Source organism: Lynx canadensis, chromosome C2 (genome assembly GCF_007474595.2).
Source record: "Lynx canadensis isolate LIC74 chromosome C2, mLynCan4.pri.v2, whole genome shotgun sequence".
NCBI classification, from domain to species: Eukaryota; Metazoa; Chordata; class Mammalia; order Carnivora; family Felidae; genus Lynx; species Lynx canadensis.
In genome coordinates this window covers 87,629,131-87,650,462 of record NC_044311.2, presented here as the reverse complement: position 1 = coordinate 87,650,462, position 21,332 = coordinate 87,629,131, and the positions used below count along the sequence as shown (strand labels likewise).

General features: G+C 39.0%; 2 protein-coding genes across 9 annotated transcripts in view; one reads left to right on the top strand and one right to left on the bottom strand.

Moving 5' to 3' along the window:
- IQCG (IQ motif containing G) overlaps nt 1-4,895 on the top strand; it is a 49,367-nt gene extending 44,472 nt beyond the window's left edge. The window contains exons 8-10 of the mRNA XM_032594739.1: nt 2,253-2,384; nt 3,113-3,214; nt 4,758-4,895. Coding sequence (XP_032450630.1) covers nt 2,253-2,384; nt 3,113-3,214; nt 4,758-4,895 — 372 coding nt within the window. The remainder of the gene's footprint in view (nt 1-2,252; nt 2,385-3,112; nt 3,215-4,757) is intronic.
- A 1,058-nt stretch (nt 4,896-5,953) lies between these two features.
- The window catches only part of LRCH3 (leucine rich repeats and calponin homology domain containing 3), a 122,729-nt gene continuing 107,350 nt past the window's right edge, over nt 5,954-21,332 (bottom strand). For 4 of the 8 annotated variants that reach the window (XM_030329028.1, XM_030329030.1, XM_030329032.1 and 1 more), the window contains 2 exons: nt 15,343-15,420; nt 10,644-11,996 (listed from right to left, as the gene is read on the bottom strand). In XM_030329028.1, coding sequence (XP_030184888.1) covers nt 11,796-11,996; nt 15,343-15,420 — 279 coding nt within the window. In that variant the 3' untranslated portion in view covers nt 10,644-11,795. The other 4 variants (XM_032594738.1, XM_030329031.1, XM_030329033.1 and 1 more) reach the window with 2 other exon arrangements.

Here is a 21,332-nt window from a genome sequence, read left to right as displayed (position 1 = left end):
ATTTCTTATATTTCTAATAATGTTTGCTTTATATATTCCAAAATGGCATGAGTATAAAACTTCATAACAGTAATAATAGAGCATGTTTTTCTCAGTATAAAATGTTTTTCTCTTATTTAATATTTTTGGCTTGAGTTCTGTTTTGCCAGATATTAACTGCCAAACCTGCATTCTTTTTGCTTTGATTATATAGTTTTAGCTGTGGTTTTTATAAATACTTCATAGATTGATTTTTAAAAATCTCCTATTTTGATAGGGAAATTTACCTCAATTTGTTTTTATTGTAATTTTTCATTTGTTTCTACTTACTGTTTCCATCCTTTGTTCCCTGCTTTTCAAGCTTTGTTGTTTCTTTCCTTTTGTTGGAATCATGGCATTTTTATTGTTCAATTTCTTGCTCTCTAGTGCAAACTTGTTATTTGCACACCATTTTCACAGTTTTATAATATTTGCATACCACCTGCGTTGTACTGTTTTGTACATAATTACTCACCTAAACAACTATATCAATTTATTTTCAATTAAGATTTTTGTATTATTACTATGAAAGAAAAACCAGTACCATTTGTCGCAAGTAGAAATCAAAATAAATAGAAGTACAATAAATACCAAATGATGTGATTACATTTTAACCAGTTTTTCTTGCCTGCCTGGAGACTCTTCTCTTTTTGTTAAAAAAAGAAAAAGGGGCACCTGGGCAGCTCAGTCAGTTAAGCGTCAAACTCTTGGTATCAGCACAGGTCATGATCTCACGGTTCATAAGATCAAGCCCTGGGTCAGGCTCTGGCTGGCAGCGTTGAGCCTACTTGGGATTTCCTTTCTGCCCTCCACGCTCACTCTCTCTCAAAAAACAAAACAAAACAAAACAAAAAACTTAGAAAAAAACTGGGGCACCAGGGTGGCTCAGTCAGTTAGGCTCCAACTCTTAATTTTGGCTCAGGTCACAATCTCATGGTTCGAGTTAGAGCCCCAGTCAGGCTCTGTGCTGACAGTGCGGAGCCTGCTTGGGATTCTCTCTCTCCCTCTCTCTGCCCCTCCCTGTCTCTCTCCCTCTCTCTCTCTCTCAAAATAAACTTTAAAAAATGTGTTAACAAGAGTTTGAAAGATGTTAAAGACATGACTGCATCAAACTGGTATGTTCTCTTTAACTTAATCAGAATGATTAGTTGAATCATATTTTTTAAAAATCCCATGTAAGTGTACCATCTAAAGTCTCCTTCTTGAGGTACTTCAAGTATGTGACCTAGGGGTTTGGAAGTTATACATTCTGTGCTTGGAGTGGTAACCCTTAGCATTTGAACATACATATTTATACTTTACTCTTCTTCTTAAGTCTAGTTAATATCTGTATCTTCTTGTCTTTATTAAAGCAAAGCTTTCACTTACCTCTTCTTTTCCTCTTCTATGTCCCATGGTGAAATCATTCCTTATATGTTTCCTTTCTACAAATGAGAGAAGTAAAGCTTTAGAGAATTTAACTTATTTGAGTGCCAGAGTTGGGAGCTGAACCTAGGCAGTCTGCCTTCAGAACCTGTCTGTGCTCCTTCCATGAGACTACACTGCCTAATTTGGGATTTTAGTTACAGATTATGATTTAATTTTAAAAAGTATATTATGTAGCTTAAATATACATTTTATTGTTTCTCCCACATACTATCTCTTTCATTTTACTTGGCTAAAATATACTCTTGAGCAACTCTTTTAGAAAGACCAGTTATGTTCTTTCTTTCTGTCACATTTGAATGCAAGGTTGGCTAGGTTATAGAATCTTAGATTCACATTGATTAGTTTTTAGGAATCTGAAGACATTGTACCCTTCCCAACTGGTATTTACTGTTATTAATCAAAGAGATGTCTGATGCCATCCCTTATCCTTCAGAATTTTCTACCTATCTTTTATTCCTTTCCAATTTCCCTCATCCAGACACCTGGAAGGGCCTCTTCCCCCTGTTTTTAAATTGAGTAATCATATTAAATATACAAATATTAAGCATATAGTTTGATGAACATTTACATATATAAACTCCTGGAACCACCACCACCCAGATAGCACATTTACAACATTCCAGAAATTTCCCTCGTGCCCCCTTCCCAATCAAATAAAGCAAGCCACCCCTAGAAGGAGCCACGATTCTGACTTTTATCATGAGAGAAAAGTTTTGCCTGTTCTTGAACCTTATATAAATGATTTCATACAGTATATAAGGTTTTGTGCCTGGTGGGAGCCATGTTTTAATGTTCTTTCCAAACAGAAACTTGAGGAGAAGTTAGAGTTCTGGATGGAGAAATTTGATAAGGACACAGAAATGAAACAGAATGAACTAAATGCTCTCAAATCTGCTAAGGCCAGTGACTTAGCACACCTTCAAGACCTTGCAAAAATGGTAAGGAAACAGTCTCGATAGTGTAAGACTGAGCACCAGGGAGTGGGTGGTAGCCGAGCTATAGTAGGTGGGTACTGCTGTTTCTGGTGACAAAGTGGAGGTGTGCCTGTAAATCACTGAGAGGCTATCCTGTGATGATGATGGTAACAACATCGATGATGGGGACAGTGATGGCAGCAGCTAACACTTACATGGTGCTTGCTCTGTCCCAGGCACTTTACTAGTATTTCACATTTAAAAACTATTTAATGCTCACAACAACCTCTTGAGATAGATACTAATTTATCATTTCTATTTTATGGTCTCTGAAGATAATCTGTAAATTATGATTTTTAAAAAGCTCTGATTATGGTTTCATCATTGAATAAATGTAAAATTTCCCAAATTTCTCTTTTAAAAGGTGGCTGCCGCTATTTGTATGCGTACATTCTAGGAGCTAAAAAAATTACATTATTTTGAGGTCACTAATCACACATCAAGTTAGTATTTCATTTTTATGCAAGACTATGCAAATTTGAATTATTCAAACTGAAAAAACGGGGGGGTACAATTATAAAGTTAATATACGAGTATTTACCATTTAGGAATCCAGTAAACTTTTCTTTCTTTGGTTTATCTTTAGATTTGGCAAGCTTTATGTTCAAATTTTATATTAAAAGTGCAGGGCTGGCTGGGCCATACCTTGCCAAGACAGTCTTATAACCTACGATTAATGTCTACTTTTATAGATAAGGGAGTTTGAACAGGTCATCATTGAAGATCGGATAGAAAAGGAGAAGACCAGGAAGAAGATAGAACAGGATCACTTGGAACTCAAGAGCGTCTTACAGGTAGAAAGCCAGAACTGACATCTTAGGGCACCTTCAATCCCATAGCTGGCCTAACACTGAGGAACACAAAGTATCTCTCCTTTGTTATGAAGCATGGATGGGAGATCTGTAAGGAAGCATGGCTTTTTGTTATTATTGGAATTTGACTATAGTCCTCGGTGCAGGGAGAGAGCTAACATAGCAAAGGACACATCCCCACCTCTTAATCAGGGAGGAAAGTGGTGGTTAGCAGGGGAAGCTGGAGCTAGAACTTGTGCCCAGAGGTCAAATTTAAGAATACTATTAATAATCGAAACAGCTCTTGGAGGAGCCTCTTGTTCTTCTTCTTTTTTAAATTTATTTTTTCAGGTAGACTCTGCCCGCAGTGTGGGGCTTGAACTCAAGACCTGAAGATCAAGAGTCACATGCTCTACTGATTGAGCCAGCCAGGTGCCCCTAGAGGAGCTTCTTAAAATTCTATTTATAGAAGTTAGCCCAGCCTATCTTCTAGGTTCTGATGAGCTATTTTCAAAAAAGGTATAGGGAATAAAGAGCAGTTTAGAAAAAAAAGATTAACATTAGTTTTATATGGACTTGTGAATATTAGTGATGTTGAAACTGGTAGGTCAGATTCTGGGGAATATTTTCAAGCAAAAATAACATCAGCTGGATCCAAACTGTTGTTGAGAGGATTGCCCTGCTCTCTGGAAGAAGTGTGTCTGCTGAGAGAGATCCTACAGTGTGTAAACAGTAGTTTGTGATGTATATTATGGGGTAGATTAAGAAAGTAAGCTTTAAAGTACATTCAGAACCAGGCATCCAAACCCAAATATGAGCTTTTCATTAGGAGAGTGTCAGATGTACAGTTAGCAAGGATTTATTGAGCTTCTATGGTGTTTCCTATTTGGCAGGATTCCTTGATTTACAGCAAAAATGTAAAGACTAGCTGAAGACCACCTTTGTTTTCACTAATGGATTTGCTTCCAGTTTTTAGGGCTTAGTCTGATTTTGAAGTAGCGCAGACTGTATTCAGAACAGTTGTGTCTATGACTAAAATATTCAAGAGAGCTATCAAGATCCTTTTTGGAAGAGGATCCCTCAATCAATCCTTTAATCAATCACTGAAGCCAAGAAATGCACCAGGGAGCCTATTGAAGCCATCTAAATTATCTGTACGTTTTTGACTGAATGCTTACTTTTGCCTGTGTCCCAGCTAACATCCCTGTTGGATCAAATGGTTTAGATGTGGGGAACTTGGCCGTTCATAAAGAGAAACAGTACAAGGGAGTCAGGTTTTTAAGTGTAAAGGAGAAGACTGGCCTTATCAGATTCCTTTTCTTTATTTTCAGTCCTTGAGAACTTTAGATTCTGTGGCTTAAGCTCTGGGTCCTGCACCGCAGGGCAGCATTGCTGTAGCTACAGCAGGCATGGCCGCTTCCATGTTTCAGACAGACACCGTTCTTCAGACAGAAGTAACTGTAGGAAAAAACAACTCCCTTCTGCAGAAAGGATGCAGCTTATCAGGCAAGCTATAAATTTTACTCACTCCCCCTTTCTCTTCTAGCTCCAGGCCTGGTGGCGAGGCACTATGGTACGGAGGGAACTTGGTGGTTTCAAAATGCCTAAGAAGGACAAAGATGATATCAAGGATTCCAAAGGTAAAGGCAAAGACAAGAACAAGCGGAGAGGCAAGAAAAAGTGACATTCTCTTGCCTTTTCCTCTGGTATTCTGGAGCTGGGAAGGTGGACTTGAAAACATTTTACCAGCGCAGAGAACTCATCTACAGGTTGTTTCTTATTTGGACATTTCCAGGTGCTGCCTGGTGTTTTCACTTTGCCTGTTGTATTAGTTTGCAAACCCTGAATTAGGACTATACTGTTGACTTAGGGCTTCTTTTGAGAAACTTTTGGTGAGAAGTATTTCTAGGAGGCTTATGAAGATTCTTCTTGCTCTTTCTTACTAGAAAAATGTCAAGGGCTTAGTTATTGTGATGCATTAAAACTTCAGTAATTTCTGTAATGTTCCTGATTCTATCATTTGTCTACAGTGAAAAAACTCTTTATGAGCAAAAGTGTTCAGTCAGAATTCCAAGACGATGCTTATAAAGTGTCTAGCATAATATAGACACAGTGAAGTTCCACAGGTTGGTTCCTTTCTGCCTTTTAGATTTGTTATCACTTTAGTGTTTTTGTTGGGGTGGCGGCGGCATGGAATATGTATCTTACTATAAGCTGCTTCAGCTCCTTTTCTGGGAAATAGGGATATAAATTATAAATTAAAAAGATAAATAATGAATTAGAATAAACAGATACAAGATGTTAGGGTGTACAACCCACACACAGTAAAGTTGGGGGACACAGGCCTGCTGGAAGACTAGCTTGGAGAGATTTTCGATCATGAGACACCAGGGTCTATGCCTGCTTTGCTTCCTCAACAATTTTCACCTTGCAGGATATTAAGACTAAAACAGTAAGGATAATCCAAACAGAATGTCTTGGGGTGCTAAAGCTTTCCCTACAGCATAGTTGGTAATTTATGAGAGAAAAGTGTCCAAATATCACATGTATTTCATGAATTAAGCCTTATATGTGATTCCAAATATAGGGAAATACTGATATCTGTACTTCCTTAGAGTAAAACAAACAAACAAACAAACAAACTGATCTCAAGGGCCTGTTATGAGGACCCAGTTTCTACTGATGTTCCTTCGGGGAATTAAATACCCTTTCATTTTAGCCAAGGAAATCATGCTTTAGGTATGAACATTTTCAAATCAGCCTTTATTTCACGCTATTGAAGTGTTGGCTTTTATTTTAATGTCAACGTGTAAGGTGGCATACAGGCAATTTAAAATAACATACATGATACTGACATATTTATACTTAGAACTTATGCATTATATTTACAGACACACAAATATAGGACAATGTTTTACAAAATCTTTCACTAATTACATGTTTACAACATTTTCAGAAATAAAATGAAATCTGCTGTAAACCATCTCACTGCAATACTTATATAAAAAGGGTTCTAAATATCCATGTTTTCCTTCATTTCTATAACCATTTTAAGCGCTTAGTTGTTAAAAATTCATCATACTCGTCAGCACAGTCACACATCATTAGTCACTGCTGAGCTGTAGCAAGTAAGAGAAATCAGACTCCTCGATTAGCTGTAAGGCTGTATTTTAAAAAGCTATTAAAGAAAGTGACCTGCTAAGAAGCCCCTTACTCTGTTCTAGCTAAATACAAAGGCCCCTCCGCCCATAAGTTATTTCCAGAGACCTGGCTGACTTACGATGTCCGTAGCTGGCAGGGGCCCTGCTGGGTGGGCACTTTAGCCTTTTCTCTGTTCACACTTCAAGCACTGGGCTGGTCACCGCTTCAGTAGGAAGCTCACAAATGGTCAGGTGGAACCGTTACAACATTGTCTTCATCTTACACTGCAGTCTAGCAAGGCTAAATGTGAAATTTTCTTTCCAGTTTTTTTTAAGTACATACAAAACACTGAATACAAAAATTTTTCAACAAAACCATCATGAAATGTTTCTGCATCTTGACAAAGGAAAGAAATTCAATATGCTTGATATTTTTCTTTCATTATCAACCAAAACTGTACACAATTTTTTTCTAGCAATTCAAATATAAATTTGAATTAGTTTGATAAGAATACATTAATAAGGTTTCACGTTATGTGTGAAATGTGAAATAAGTGGAAATTTCCATTTATTCATATGGGATAATTAGTTGCAAATGTCCCAAATGTTGTATTATGTATGTCTTCTGGGGTTATTCTTGCATAGTAGGTGACAAAACAGTCCTGTTCTTTGCTGAGTTTCAAATGACTTCTATTATTCAGAGATTGTACTGAGGTTTAATGTTGACTAGAAGGAGAAACACCTATAGTGTAAAAATGCACACAAATTCTAAACAAGTCCCAATTGGTGGGTATGTTTGGAACTGTAAATATAATGGGGTCTGGCTCTAAACACTTAAAAGACATTTTACTTTTGTTCTGTAAGAACAGTGAAGGACTGGGTTTTGAGCTCAGATGCTTTATGTTCTTTAATATTAAACTTGGACAAAGTGGTAATGTTCTGCTGAATTTGTTTCCCTGTGAGAACAGGGAGAAAACATTATTTTGACCGGATACTCCATGATTTTCCTTTTAGATGCTGCATTCACGTGATAGAGAACATTTTGCTCAAATGCATGCATTGGTAAAGTAAATCCAGAACAATTCACAACCCCGGATAACTAGTATCTTCACTAAGTCTATTTACCCGGTTTATAAAGGCAGTGAATACCAAAAGATATGCTGACAACTAAAAGGGGTTCAAAATACAGGGTAAGAAAGACCCTAGTGGCTTAAACCTGAACAAAGGCTCCCAGCTTTGTCACGTAAGATCTTGGGCCCTTTCACTTGGCCCATGATTGAGTAAAGAAGGCACGAGTGGTAGAGTTAGATGAACTAGATACACAGCACGCTGTTTTTTAAGATGCCACAAGTGGCTTGATTCAGCCACGGAAACCAGCTGTTACCTGAAAGAAATTAAGAAACTTGGTTTTTCCTTTATTTCCTTTGCTTTGTTTTCATAATCTTCCATTAGTCAGGGAGCCGGAAGTGTATTCTGCTGTGGGTGGAAGGTGTGTGCAGGTCCAGGTATCCCGGGAGCAGCATGGGGGGAAGAGGATGGGAGGGCTCAATGCAAATGGTGAGTAGTGCCTGTTACCAGCCTAAGGATTTGGAACCTGTGTGGAGAGTGCTGTTTATAAAGTGTGGAGAATAGCAGGATGTCACACAGAACCAAGCTTTAAGTGGTGGTGGCCAGCCTGCGTAGGGGGGGTGGCCTATGACTCTGGCCTTATATACAACTTAACTCTCTGAAATGGTTTTACTACATAAAAATCTAGGCCTTCTACATTATATTTGTTCTCCCTGGACATAAGTATTTTGTCCAAAAAACCCAGTTCTGTTATTTTTGTCTTGCCTTGCACAGACAGTCCAAATAATCTTAATATATAGCTTCTGATTTTAAATGTGGCTGACAGAGTGGAGTCATTACTCCCCACATCATACAAATATCTAGATTGAGACAGTGGTCTCTACCACATCTGTTGAAAATGCAGATACCCAGGCCTCGCTTTAGACCTACCAAATGAGACTCTGCATTTTAACAAATGCTCCAGGAGATTCTAATGAACAACCAGTTTTGGAAACCAGAGGACTCCAGAAACAGGAAACAGGTTAAGATAACAGCATGTCTGTGCTTTCAGGGGAGCTAAATAGCCTTTTGAGGAGTTTCTTTCTGGTATGTGAGACAAGCCTACTCTCTAGGAAAGCACAGCCAGTTTAGGCTTCAGTGTTGCGTTCTCAGTAATGACAGAATTAAGTTTCATTTGTGAAAGCCAACCGTGTCTTCCTAAACAGTTCAATGGAAACGAATATAACCTCCCCTAAAATGGAGGCATGAAGCAAAATATTCCTGTTAGGAATCATGGAAACAGTCCTTTTTAAGAACACTTAAGAGCTTTGTTTAAGCAGACGGCTGGCAGCAGCAATCGCGTCCTGCTCCGGTTTGGCCAGGCCAACGCCCAGGTGCTGGGGGTCCTTACACAGCAGATGACGGGTGCTGCTGCTTGGGGGGGGCAAGTGCCAGGAGAGCCTGGACCGTCACCGCAACCTGGCTCAAACCTTTCTCTTCTAAAATGTGGAGAGGCAAACATAATTGCTCCTGAAATGGAACGACGTAACATAAAAACAAACAAAAGAGAAAACAGGATGAACATCAACAAACTAAAAAGAAAAAATAAGCATCTCTTCTCTCCCTCATAATAGTCAACTGAGATATGAAGAGTCAGTCTGGGAAACTGGCCTCTGTTAACAGGAGTTACACAGAGATGGTACCTGACACCGTCACTTTATTAAAACAACTAAAAGTACAAACGGACCATTTTGAAAACTGGGGTAAGGACAAGTTACATACACTTCTACATACAACAGAGGATAACAAAATACTATGGAGTAAAAGCAACATCCTTCATTCCTGATACATAAAAGATCAATGCAGATCAGTAAAATGAGGTGGAGAAAATGGAAAAGCAGTTCCAAGTTACCAGATGGCTCAGGCCTGACAGATAGGACACTGTAGGAGAAAGTGCTCTGGAAATCATACACCAAAGGAACGCAAGATAGTTTCCTGCCAGAAGCCAGACTGCTTGCAGGAAGGATGCCCACCAGCTGTGTTATAGAAGAAATGGAAGTATTTCATATCCTGGTATTTAATGGATTAAATTATGCTGGAGATCTATGATGTGAGTTTAGTCAGGAACACCTCAATCACCATATATTTGAAAAGTGTTTATATGTTTGCTTAAGGAAGTTAAAAACTTCTACTGTGTTTGCCTCATTAACATTTGGTTAAGCCTTTCTTGAGAGAGAAAAAGGCAGGGTTTAAGGATAACACCTATCATTGGTGTTTCTTTTAAGATTAAATATTCAGAAAAACAGACACTGCTCTCACAAAGGACAAAAAGTAGAATTCTGGTCCCACTGAAAAGGAGACTACACATATTTATTAAAAAAGATAACTGGACTTTTCAATGGCACTTACTGTATTAGGAAGTTTTACAAAATTAGTTGCGATAAAAAATATAACATTTATTTTGAACAGTTATTGGTACTTGCGCTTAAAACTTTAATACTTATCCTGATAAAACAAGGTAATTGCAATCTTTTGACCTTATAAAACTACCAACTCTGTATAAATACTTTGAGTACCACTGCCAATACAGATGAACTATTCTAAAATGAACCTGCAGGGTGTTTTGCTCTTGGGGAAGCATAGTTTCTCTGAGGCCAATTCCCTGATCCCTTCTCCATAGTGCCCCACACTGCTGCCTGCGGTTTAGACATTCCCTCAGAGGCTTATGCTTTCCAGATGCGCATTTACCTGCCAGCCAGCTTGGAGGGAACGCTGTGTGCTCTGAAGAGAATGTACAACTACCCCCCTACAAGACCACGTGTTTTATCTTCTAAAGGGACAAAACTCCACAAAACCGAATGGTCTTTGACTCCAAGACATCTTAAAAATAGAACAAAGCAAGCCTTCCAAACTCTGGAAGGCACCACTACCATATAAAACTGGTTTTCAACACAGTGGTCAGGTCAATATTTCAGCATTAATAGTAAACAGTTTTTTAATGTGTTAAAGAACTGTCCCATTTATTTATTTATTTTTTTAAATTTTTTTTTCAACGTTTTTATTTATTTTTGGGACAGAGAGAGACAGAGCATGAACGGGGGAGGGGCAGAGAGAGAGGGAGACACAGAATCAGAAACAGGCTCCAGGCTCTGAGCCATCAGCCCAGAGCCCGACGCGGGGCTCGAACCCACGGACCGTGAGATCGTGACCTGGCTGAAGTCGGACGCTTAACCGACTGCGCCACCCAGGCGCCCCTGTCCCATTTAATATGTAAGAAAACCAAAGCAATCACACCCTCAAGCTGACTTCTACAACAAGGTGTTTGTTATGTTTCCTGCAATTCCCCTTCATATTTGAGTTCAGTAGATTCCTAAATGTTCAGAAACCCTATTTATGAGAACTAGAATCTGAATGCAATCATGAAGTAGTTTCAAGCATTAAGGCCAGCAGCTTACATATTTAGGACATCCTGAAGACGATAAAACTCACTGCCTTGGGTACAGAGCAGAGACCGCTGCCTGATACTTTACCTGTTCTTACTGTTCAGATACAACCTCCTGAACAGCCTAATTCAGTACAAGTTCACCTATTAAGATGATTCAAGTATACTGTAAATTACATAAATTTCTATTTAAATTATAAATAGGGTTCTAGAGGTGAAGCTAGTTCATTGATAACAAACACAGTAAATCTGGACAGGTGCCTACTCCTGAAAGGTCAGCTCCAGACCATCTGCTTGTTGTGGACTATTTTAAATGTACACACTGGGCTCAGAATAGCGATCTAAGGAACCTACCTGATTTTTGGACTGCACGTTCTGATCAAATTAAAATTACTAAGACTAAATGGTCAGTGCTTCCAGATGTGCAGACAGCAAATGGTTACGTGGACCTGTGCCTCACAATACAGGATACCGCAGGATTTTCGGGCACAGCTCAATGCAGAGATCTTAGTGACCAGCTGCCTCCTCAACTGGAGAGGGTGCAACTATTTTCTTTATGAGCAGTTGTTGAAGACGTTGGAAAATGGCCACTTGGGAATTTTATTACGTCATATTATATCCTAAGTCTTATTCTAAGAGCAGGTGCAGGATTGTATCAGAGGCACCTCAGCACTTGTGATAAGAGGAAAAAGGACACAGGCCAGGAGAATGGACAAATCACCAGGAGAAAAAACGCTGGTGTTTTGCTCTGTTAGCCATCATCAATGCTTACTAATGTGATGGACTGTTCATCTGGACATATGGGGACAGGATTTATCTCCTTTACTGGTTGGCTGTTTGATAGCCAGAAAAAAAAAAAAAAAAAGCACGTATGTAAATACTTGGTAACAAGAAACAAACCTCCTTTACCAAACACAGGAATGAGGTGGAAAATCACTGGAGTGCAATCTTTCAGCTAGAGGGGGAAGATCCCGTAATAAAGCAGACAGAGAGTTAACATTAAAGTACAATAAAATGCCACAAAACCCAAAAGCTGGATAGACAGAGAGACAAAACTGGATTCTTCTGAATGTGCCCCAAGAGAAAGTAGTGTTTCAACAGTTCTTTTAACGCTGAGGTTTAGCTGAAGGATGTCAGAAGGGGAACAAAGATTGTCCTGTCCAAAGTGTGAGCAGGAAAGGAAAACAGAAAAACAAAGTCAGTGGTTCAGAAATACAGATTTCAGTATAGAATTCAATATGATCATCTCAGTCATACTCACAGAAACACATCCTAGTAATATTTTTTATTTTGAAGAATGAAAATAAAATGCTAAAAAACAAAACCACAAACACCCCTCTTTGTGCTGAGCTTGCTTTCACTACTAAACAGCAGAATAAAACTGGCTTGTTGGTGACCAGTACGAACACTCAGGAAACTGAACAGAACTGGGTGATGTGAGGCCTACAAATGGTGAGTGAGGTCTATGCCAGGCAACCTCTATCCAGACTCATTTTTCCCTATTAACAAAAAAAGAATGGGCCAGAAAGCAGGACCAAACCTGCACGTGGGCTGAGGAGAGGTAAGTGTTCAGAGAAAGCCCCTCCAGCTCATAGGTGAAGCAATTAAGTAAATAAAAACACAATTGGACTGGAGAACAGGAAAATATTCTTTAACACATAACATATAGTAATTCTAGGACATAAGATACTGGACTCAAATAGACATTTTTATCACCCATTATAGTTTTCTGAATGTAACATACTTAATAAAAGTATAATAATAAAGAGAATACCCACATGCCCAGCCTTATCAGAGGTTTTCAAGAGTCACCTTATTCTTTAGAGTTTCATTCACAACTCATCAACACTTCAAAAGTTATATTGAGAAGGGAAATTGTTCACCTTTATACATATTCTCTGGACATAAAATCTGACAAATATTTGCAATATTAAGTTTTATGTTATACATTTTCAAAAGTGACATTACAAGTCAAACAGAAGTGGGGGTATTTAGGTAAAGATCAGAATGCCCAGACATAGGGGAGGACAAAGGAAGAGGAAGAGGTACAGGTTTCTTCTTTCCTCCTGGGGCAGAGGGACCTGAGGTTAGTTTGAACCTATGAGTTTCTGTATTTATTCATTTTCCTTCACTCTGTTTTAAGCAAATGACTAATTTTTTAACAGAAGCAGCATCGTAACAGGAACCCATCTCAGAGTGGTAGTGGTGGTAGTGATGGTGGTCGACACTGGGGTGGAAGGCAGAAGCAGAGAGGAAGAGGTGGCCTCTGGGATTGTCCACTTCCTCTTTCGGGTGGGGAGACTGAGAGGGAGGAAGGATGTGTCAAGAACCTCAGTCTAACCACCCTGGAAAAATACCTAGTCTTTTAAATTTGTATTTTTTCTGTCTCCTGCCTTCAAACAGCACAGCAGGAACAGGGACAGGCTGGCCCACAATAAATACTGTTACCCATTGGTTGGCAAATGCTGAATTAAATGTACACTTTAAGGCAGACTATATTTTGCTGACTGTTGGCAGGTACATTCTGAAAGAATCTGAGCGTATGACTTGAAATCTGAGACACAGGGTGGTTCTCTAAAGCCCAGAGGACAGGTACAATGACTGTAAAAGTGCTAAACAGCACTTTTAATAGGTCTGATATAGGCCAAGTCTCGAACCTGTCTTGCTGTTTGGGGATGTTTCCAGTGCTCTTCTCTCTGGGTATGAGGTGCCTCTTTTCAGTTACTCTTATCCTCTCTTGGGTTCCCATTCCCTGCACTAACCCACACCACATTCTTTTGTTCTAAGACATGTGCTATGGCATTGGGGCAGGTCCTGGGCATGCTTGTGTAATGTGATGATTAGGTAGGAACATCTTCAACAGACAGAAGAAAGCACTGACCGTTACTGTGTGTATACACACTAGTATTAGAATATTAGGACCTGCTTATTAATATGGAGAAAATGCACACTATTTGCTTAGAAACCTTATTGATGCTCTCTTACTATGTTTAAAAATGGTTTGTTCTAAAAGAGATGATGAGTCTAGAAAACAATATGATATAAAAATGAAAAATCTGCTTTCATTTGTCCACAGGAACAAAAACAGGTTCTTGCTAACTACCAAAAATGTAAACTTAGGTTCTTTTTGTAACTCGGGTTTGAAAAAAAAAGCCACAAAAGAAAACAGTGAAAAATAACTAGTAGAATTACAATCTACTTAATCAAAGGGGAAAAACAATCATGGGAACTGACTCCAGCTAATGCTCTACGGCGCTGGACTCTTTCTCTTCCACTCTGCAACACGTACAAGAGCTGAGGGAGAAGGCCGCCCACTGGACAAGTGGTGCTGTGACCGCCTCAACTCAAGGTAACTAAGAGAGAGGAATGGGGGCCAGGTAAAGAGAGAGTCACTGTGATGAAAGCTGTTAGGACAAAGGGCTTAAGTTCAAGAGAAACACTGGAGTTGAGTCAGGGGCTAATCCTGGGGTTCTGACAGCTTATTAAGAAAGTGATAGAAAAAAGTCATGTTTTTCTTCTTGAAGGTTGGATACCAGATATGATGACAGGAACTATAAGGATCATGGTTAATGAAAAAAAAAAATCAAATAGTACCAAGTTGTTATTTCTTTAAATGTATCTATGTCTCATGTCATTAAATATAGTTTTTAAGAGTACCATGCTTAGTTGGTTTAACACAATTGTTTTAAAAGCATAACTGAATAACAAATGTATGAAGTTCATGTCTCTTAATTAATTACATCTACAGAGCTTAACTATTTGTACTATTTATTAAAGGGCAAGGAAACTGTAACTGAGGAACCTGGAGACAATAAATCTCAAGAGCAGGACAAATCCCTAGAAATAGCCTCTTGTGTGCTACATTCCAAAGTATTAGAGCTTAGTGGAAAAACCAGTGAAATCTGAATCAAGTCTGTCATTTAGCTAACAGCACTGTCCCTGTGTTTGTTAGTTTGGATGACACACTATGTTTATATAGATGTTAACAGTACATGTAAAGTACACACAGTAACTCTCTGTGCTTTTTTGTAACGTTGTTCTAAGTCTAAAATTATTTCAAAATAAACATTTTTAAAAAGTATTAAAGTAAGTGTTCAAAAACCTGAAACCAACTGGAGCATTCTCAGTCTGAGATGCACTCACTTTGAAGCAGAGACTCTTGTGGATGAAGATGTATACAAGTCCAACAGCAAGTAGGAACGTTTAGAAAACAGAGTAACGATTTTGATTATTTAGCATGAATTACTTATTACAATAAATTTAAATTTATATGTGTATTATTTTTTTGCTCAGTCCTTGGAAATAATTAAGGAAAATTGCTAAGAAGTATACTGACTCTAGTAACACAAAGTCATGTTAGTAGTCATCAATGTGGTTCAGAGCTAGTCCTCTAAGATTTTAGATACTTACACTTCTGAAAAATTTTAGAAAAATAATACTGAAGTCTGAGATGGGAGATGGCAGCGTCATTTAGGCAATATAAAAAATGTTAAACTTATTACCTGAGGTACACCAATTTTTCTGCAAGCTTCTAGGAAATTCTCCACATTCCGCCTGCATTTTGCCATTGTTAATTTAGGCTACAAAGAAAGGAAAATGTGGTGTTATTACCAACGTTTTAAAAAATTTATTTTAAAAATACTCTTCTCACAATTCCTTCGTCAATTCAGCACTCTAGACCATAGGGTCAGCAAACTTTTCCTTAAAGGATTAGATAATAAATCTGTTAGTCTTTATGGCCATATGATCTGCTAAGAGCTTGAAAGCAACTGCAAACAATATATACGCAAAAAGGTGTTCCAGTAAAACTTCATTTACAAAAATAGGTGCTGGCCTTGGACCACAGGTTGCCACTCTGTACTTTAGACATTTTACTTTGATTTTTGTAAGGCAAGTGCTAAATACAGAGAAGTTTTAGGGGGGATAGTTAATTTTTTTGCCATTTTAAAACAATATACAGTAAAGAAAATATGTAGGAATAGGAAGGAAATTACCCACAACCTCATCATTCAAGTACAATCACAGTCAACACTTTGGTTCATTTTCTTGCAGCCTTTGTTAAAAGAAGACAATTTTCTAAAAAAAAATTTTTTTTAATGTTTGTTTATTTTTGGGAGAGAGAGAGAGCGAGAGAACGAGTACAAACGGGGGAGAAGGGGCAGAGAGGGAGACACAGAATCTGAAGCAGCCTCCAGGCTCTGTGCTGAAGCTCAGAGCCTGACACAGGTCTTGAACCCACGAGCTGTGAGATCATGACTTGAGCCCAGGACACTTAACCGACTGAGCCACCCAGGTGCCCCTAGAAGAAGATAATTTTAGAAAACCAATAGCTTTTGCTCAGACATATGTTACAGATGCATCATGTCTCTACTCAATGGTAATATGAAAAGTTTTTAAACATTTATATTTTACTTTATTATTTTTTTAAAATTTTATTTATTTAGAAAGCACAAGCAGGGGAGGGGCAGACAGACAGAATCCTGAGAGAGAGAGGTAGAGAGAATCCCAAGCAGGCTCAGCACCACCAGTGCAAAGCCCGATAAGGGGCTTGAACTCCAGAACTGTGAGATTGTGACCTGAGCTGAAATCGAGTCAGATGCTTAACCGACTGAGCCACCCAGGGTCCCCAAACATTTCTATTTTAAAAGATTGGACTAAAGAACCTGTTTTCTGAAGGATGAACATTTCCCATAGGAGATTTCCCTAATTTCTAATTAGTAAGTTTGTTTTTCTGAACAGATCTCTTACTAAAAACAGAGTTGTATCACATGACCTAAAGTTGTGAAAAAGTTTTTCACCTATGGGTTATAACGTAAGAAAGAAATATGAATTCCATTTCCCAGAATGATTAACAAACTCAAGTGTTCAAATTCACGGACTGGTTTTCAATACGTTTAAGCATCAGGCATGGAAGCCAAATGTCTGCACAAACTCTGCCTTACAGTTTTCACACAGGTTAGCAGATGGAAGCCTTGACCATCTCTAGAAAACAATGGTTTCATTTGTGAATACCTGGACTTTCTTCAAAGATGGAATATGATACTCCATCATGAAAAGAGGGGAAATGTGATAAATACATGATAGTGTTTGAAGCAACTATTATAATCTAAACCTGCAAGAGGCAGCAGGGGCTAGGATTGACTTTATTATAAAAAATAAAAAGGTGGGAGGGGACCCCGGGTGGCTCCGTTGGTTAGGCGTCTGACTTCGGGTCAGGTCATGGTCTCGCAGTTGGTGAGTTCAAGCCCCACGTCAGGCTCTGTGCTGACAGCTCAGAGCCTGGAGCCTGCTTCAGATTCTGTGTCTTCCTCTCTCTGCCCCTCCCCTGCTGATGCTCTGTCTCTCAATACTAAATAACGTTGGGGCTCCTGGGTGGCTCAGTCGGTTAAGCGGCCGACTTCGGCTCAGGTCATGATCTCACAGTCCGTGAGTTCGAGCCCTGCGTCGGGCTCCATGCTGACAGCTCAGAGCCTGGATCCTGCTTTGGATTCTGTGTCTCCCTCTCTCTCTGACCCTCCCTTGTTCATGCTCTGTCTCTCTCTGTCTCAAAAATAAATAAACATTAAAAAAATAATAATAATGTTAAAATTAAAAAAAAATAAAAAAATAATAAAAAGGTGGGATGAAAGGAAAATAATAACTAAAAAAATATTTTAAATATTTTATTTTTTTAAGTAATCTCTATGTAGACCCAACATGGGGTCTGAATTCACAACCCCGAGATCAAGAGTCATAAGCTCAGACTTCAAGCTGTATTACAAAGCTGTAATCACCAAGACAGTATGGTACTGGCATAAAAACAGACACACAGATCAATGGAACAGAATAGAGAACCCAGAAATGGACCCACAAACGTATGGCCAACTAATCTTTGACAAAGCAGGAAAGAATATCCAATGGAATAAAGACAGTCTCTTCAGCAAACGCTTATTGGGAAAACTGGACAGCAACATGTAGAAAAATGAACCTGGACCACTTTCTTACATCGTACACAAAAAGAAACTCAAAATGGATGAAAGACCTAAATGTAAAACCTCTCTGACCTTGGCCGCAGCAACTTCTTACTCAACACGTCTCCAGAGGCAAGGGAAACAAAAGCAAAAATGAACTATTGGGACCTCAACAAAATAAAAAGCTTCCAAACAGTGAAGGAAACAATCAGCAAAACTAAAAGGCGACCGACAGAATGGGAAAAGATAGTTGCAAACGACATATCAGGTAAAGGATTAGTATCCAAAATCTATAAAGAACTTATCAAACTCAACACCCAAAAACCAAATAATCCAGTGAAGACATGGGCAAAAGACATGGAGAGACACTTCTCCAAAGAAGACATCCAGATGGCCAACTGACACATGAAAAAATGCTCAACATCACTCATCATCAGGGAAACACAAATCAAAACCACAGTGAGATACCACCTCACACCTGTCAGAATGGCTAACATTAACAACTCAGGCAACAACAGATATTGGCGGGGAGGTGGAGAAAGAGGATCTCTTTTGCACTGCTGGTGGGAATGCAAACTGGTGCAGCCACTCTGGAAAACAGTATGGAGGTTCCTCAAAAAATTAAAAATAGGGGCGCCTCGGTGGCGCAGTCGGTTAAGCGTCCGACTTCAGCCGGGTCACGATCTCGCGGTCCGTGAGTTCGAGCCCCGCGTCAGGCTCTGGGCTGATGGCTCAGAGCCTGGAGCCTGTTTCCGATTCTGTGTCTCCCTCTCTCTCTGCCCCTCCCCCGTTCATGCTCTGTCTCTCTCTGTCCCAAAAATAAATAAACGTTGAAAAAAAAATTTTTTTTTTAAAAAAAAAGAAAAAAAAAATTAAAAAAAAAAATTAAAAATAGAACTACCCTATAACCTAGCAATTGCACTAGTAGGTATTTATCCAAGGGATACAGGCATGCTGTTTCGAAGGGACACATACACCCAATGTTTATAGCAGCTCTATCAACAATAGCCAAAGTATGGAAAGAGCCCAAATGTCCATCAATGGATGAATGGATAAAGAAGATGTGGTACACACACACACACACACACACACACACACACACACACACACCGGAGTATTACTTGGCAATCAAAAAGAATGAAATCTTGCCATTTGCAACTACGTGGATGGAACTGGAGGGTATTATGCTAAGTGAAATTAGAGAAAGACAAATATCACATGACTTAACTCATATGAGGACTTTAAGATACAAAACAGATGAACATAAGGGAAGCAAAGATAATATAAAATCAGGGAGGGGGACAAAACATAAGAGACTCTTATGGAGAACAGAGGGTTATGGGAGGGGTTGTGGGAGGGGGGATGGGCTAATTGGGTAAGGAGCATTAAGGAATCTAGTCCTGAAATCATTGTTGCACTATATGCTAACTAGCTTGGATGTAAATTAAAAAAAAAAAAAAAAAGTCATAAGCTCCACCAACCTGAGGCACCCCAATAATAATTTTTAAATTTCAAACTGAAAAACTTTCAAAAAGGTCCAGAAAGAGGATAGGCATTAGGTTTCCAGGAGAGTACCCATTCTTTCCTATGCCAAGTTCTTCTATCATCGAAGTAAAAAAGTCTGTTTTTTTGGCAGTGTCTGGGTGGCTCAGTCAGTTAAGTGTCAGACTTCAGCTCAGGTCATGATCTCACGGCTCATGAGTTTGAGCCCCACGTCAGGCTCTGTGCTGACAGCTCAGAGCCTGGAGCCTGTTTCAGATTCTGTGTGTTTCTCTCTTTTTCTCTCTGTGCCTCCCCCACTTTTACTCTGTCTCTCTCAAAAATAAATGAATATTAAAAGAAATTTTTTTTAAAAAGTGGTTTTTTGTTTTTGTTTTTTTTTTTTAAAGAGTGAAACAGTAGAATCAGGACCTACTTAACATAAGGAGGAAAACAGCATGGGGGTTCAAATTGGCTAATTCAAACTGGGGCTGGGCTCCTTCATTCTCTTCTACTTTTTACATGTGAAAGAGCAAGGTGCTCCCTGCATAAGTGATGCTGTGGTCTTCTCAACTCCTGGCTAAAGAGGGAGGTAAGGTGAACTGATGCATAAAGAAAAAGTTACTGTGGTGAAAGCTATCATGACAAGGGCTTAACTTTAAGGGAAGTTGGGCAAATTAAGAAAACACAAGACAACTGCTTTTCACTTAGGAGAAGTTTTCATTGGCTAGAAATTCTCTCTCCCTATACCAGCTTCCCTGTCTGCCTGTAAAAATGGAAGTAGAAACAATGTAATTAGCTTCTCCTGTTACCAACGGACCTTAGCTAAGCAAATCAGGATCTTGATCTGAGTCTGGGAGAGAAGGCTGGGGATGTGCACACAGGGCACCACGGACTCTACAAAAGAAGGGCCCCTACACTTCTGAAACTCTACCATTCAGATGCCAACATCTATGGAGGGGAGAGTGAAATAGGTCTGACTATGTAGGTAGAAAAACAACTTGGTTTCTATGCAAAAGAAAGGCTAAAAAATGGAGGTCATGTCACTAAGTTAAAACTGGTTCAGGAATCACCACCATCTCAGAAAAAAGGAAAAGAAAAGGTCAGTCAGAATAGTGATCATGGAGACTAACTCAACATTACCTCCATGAAGACTACTAGCACCTTAAGACATAAAAGATGTCTCTGTTTGTGGGGAGAGGGGGAGCAGATGGGGGTGGGAAGCAGAATAGAGACTTCCTTTGAGATTTCCCCTGTAGACAGTAGAGATCTGACTGATGAAGGTGAAGAGGAATGAGGAACAATCAATCAGCTCTCTCCCTAGCCATTTCTTCCTTTAGCATATATCTCATTTCCAGGGATGTAGACCAGTATTTCATAACTACAATCAAACTCCTTATGGTCTGATGAAAGTTGTGAATCTTTTCTTGAGAAGAATACACATGCATGCAAATTGGGGAGTTCATGGAGCCCTAAAAGTGCTTGATCCCAGGCTACAAATCCCTGCTTGTATGTGTCCAACAGAATAGCTAGTCAAAAGGACCCATCGGCTAGACTCCCTATCACTCTGGAGTGCAGAAGGACTCATGATTTTGCCTTAAGTCAAATCTCGGAGAACCTGCTATTCCCAAAAGCTTCTCCAGAAGTTTGGATGACATAACATATGGTTTTAAATAGCCGTGCATAGCCTGTTCTAATTCTTTAATGAACAACCTGATCTGAATAGAAATCTTATGTAGGTTTTGCAGAAGAAGATTTCAACAAGAGCATAACCTATACCTAAAGGAGTTAAGAAATAAACAATTTCACTATTCTGAAATTTGAAATGATTCAGAATTTTTATAGGTTATCTACCTTGGTGATATGGTTCCTTCAGTGAGTTGTCATATTACAATATTTGTCATGATATTTGATATGATTTACTAGTGCACTTCTAAGAATGTTAACTGTACTCATAACACCTATGCCTATTAAACAACCAAACAGCAGTTTACCACCCTGAATGTGCCCCATCTAGTCTGAAATGCTTGGACATGAGACCTCTCCTTACAATAAGGGTCATT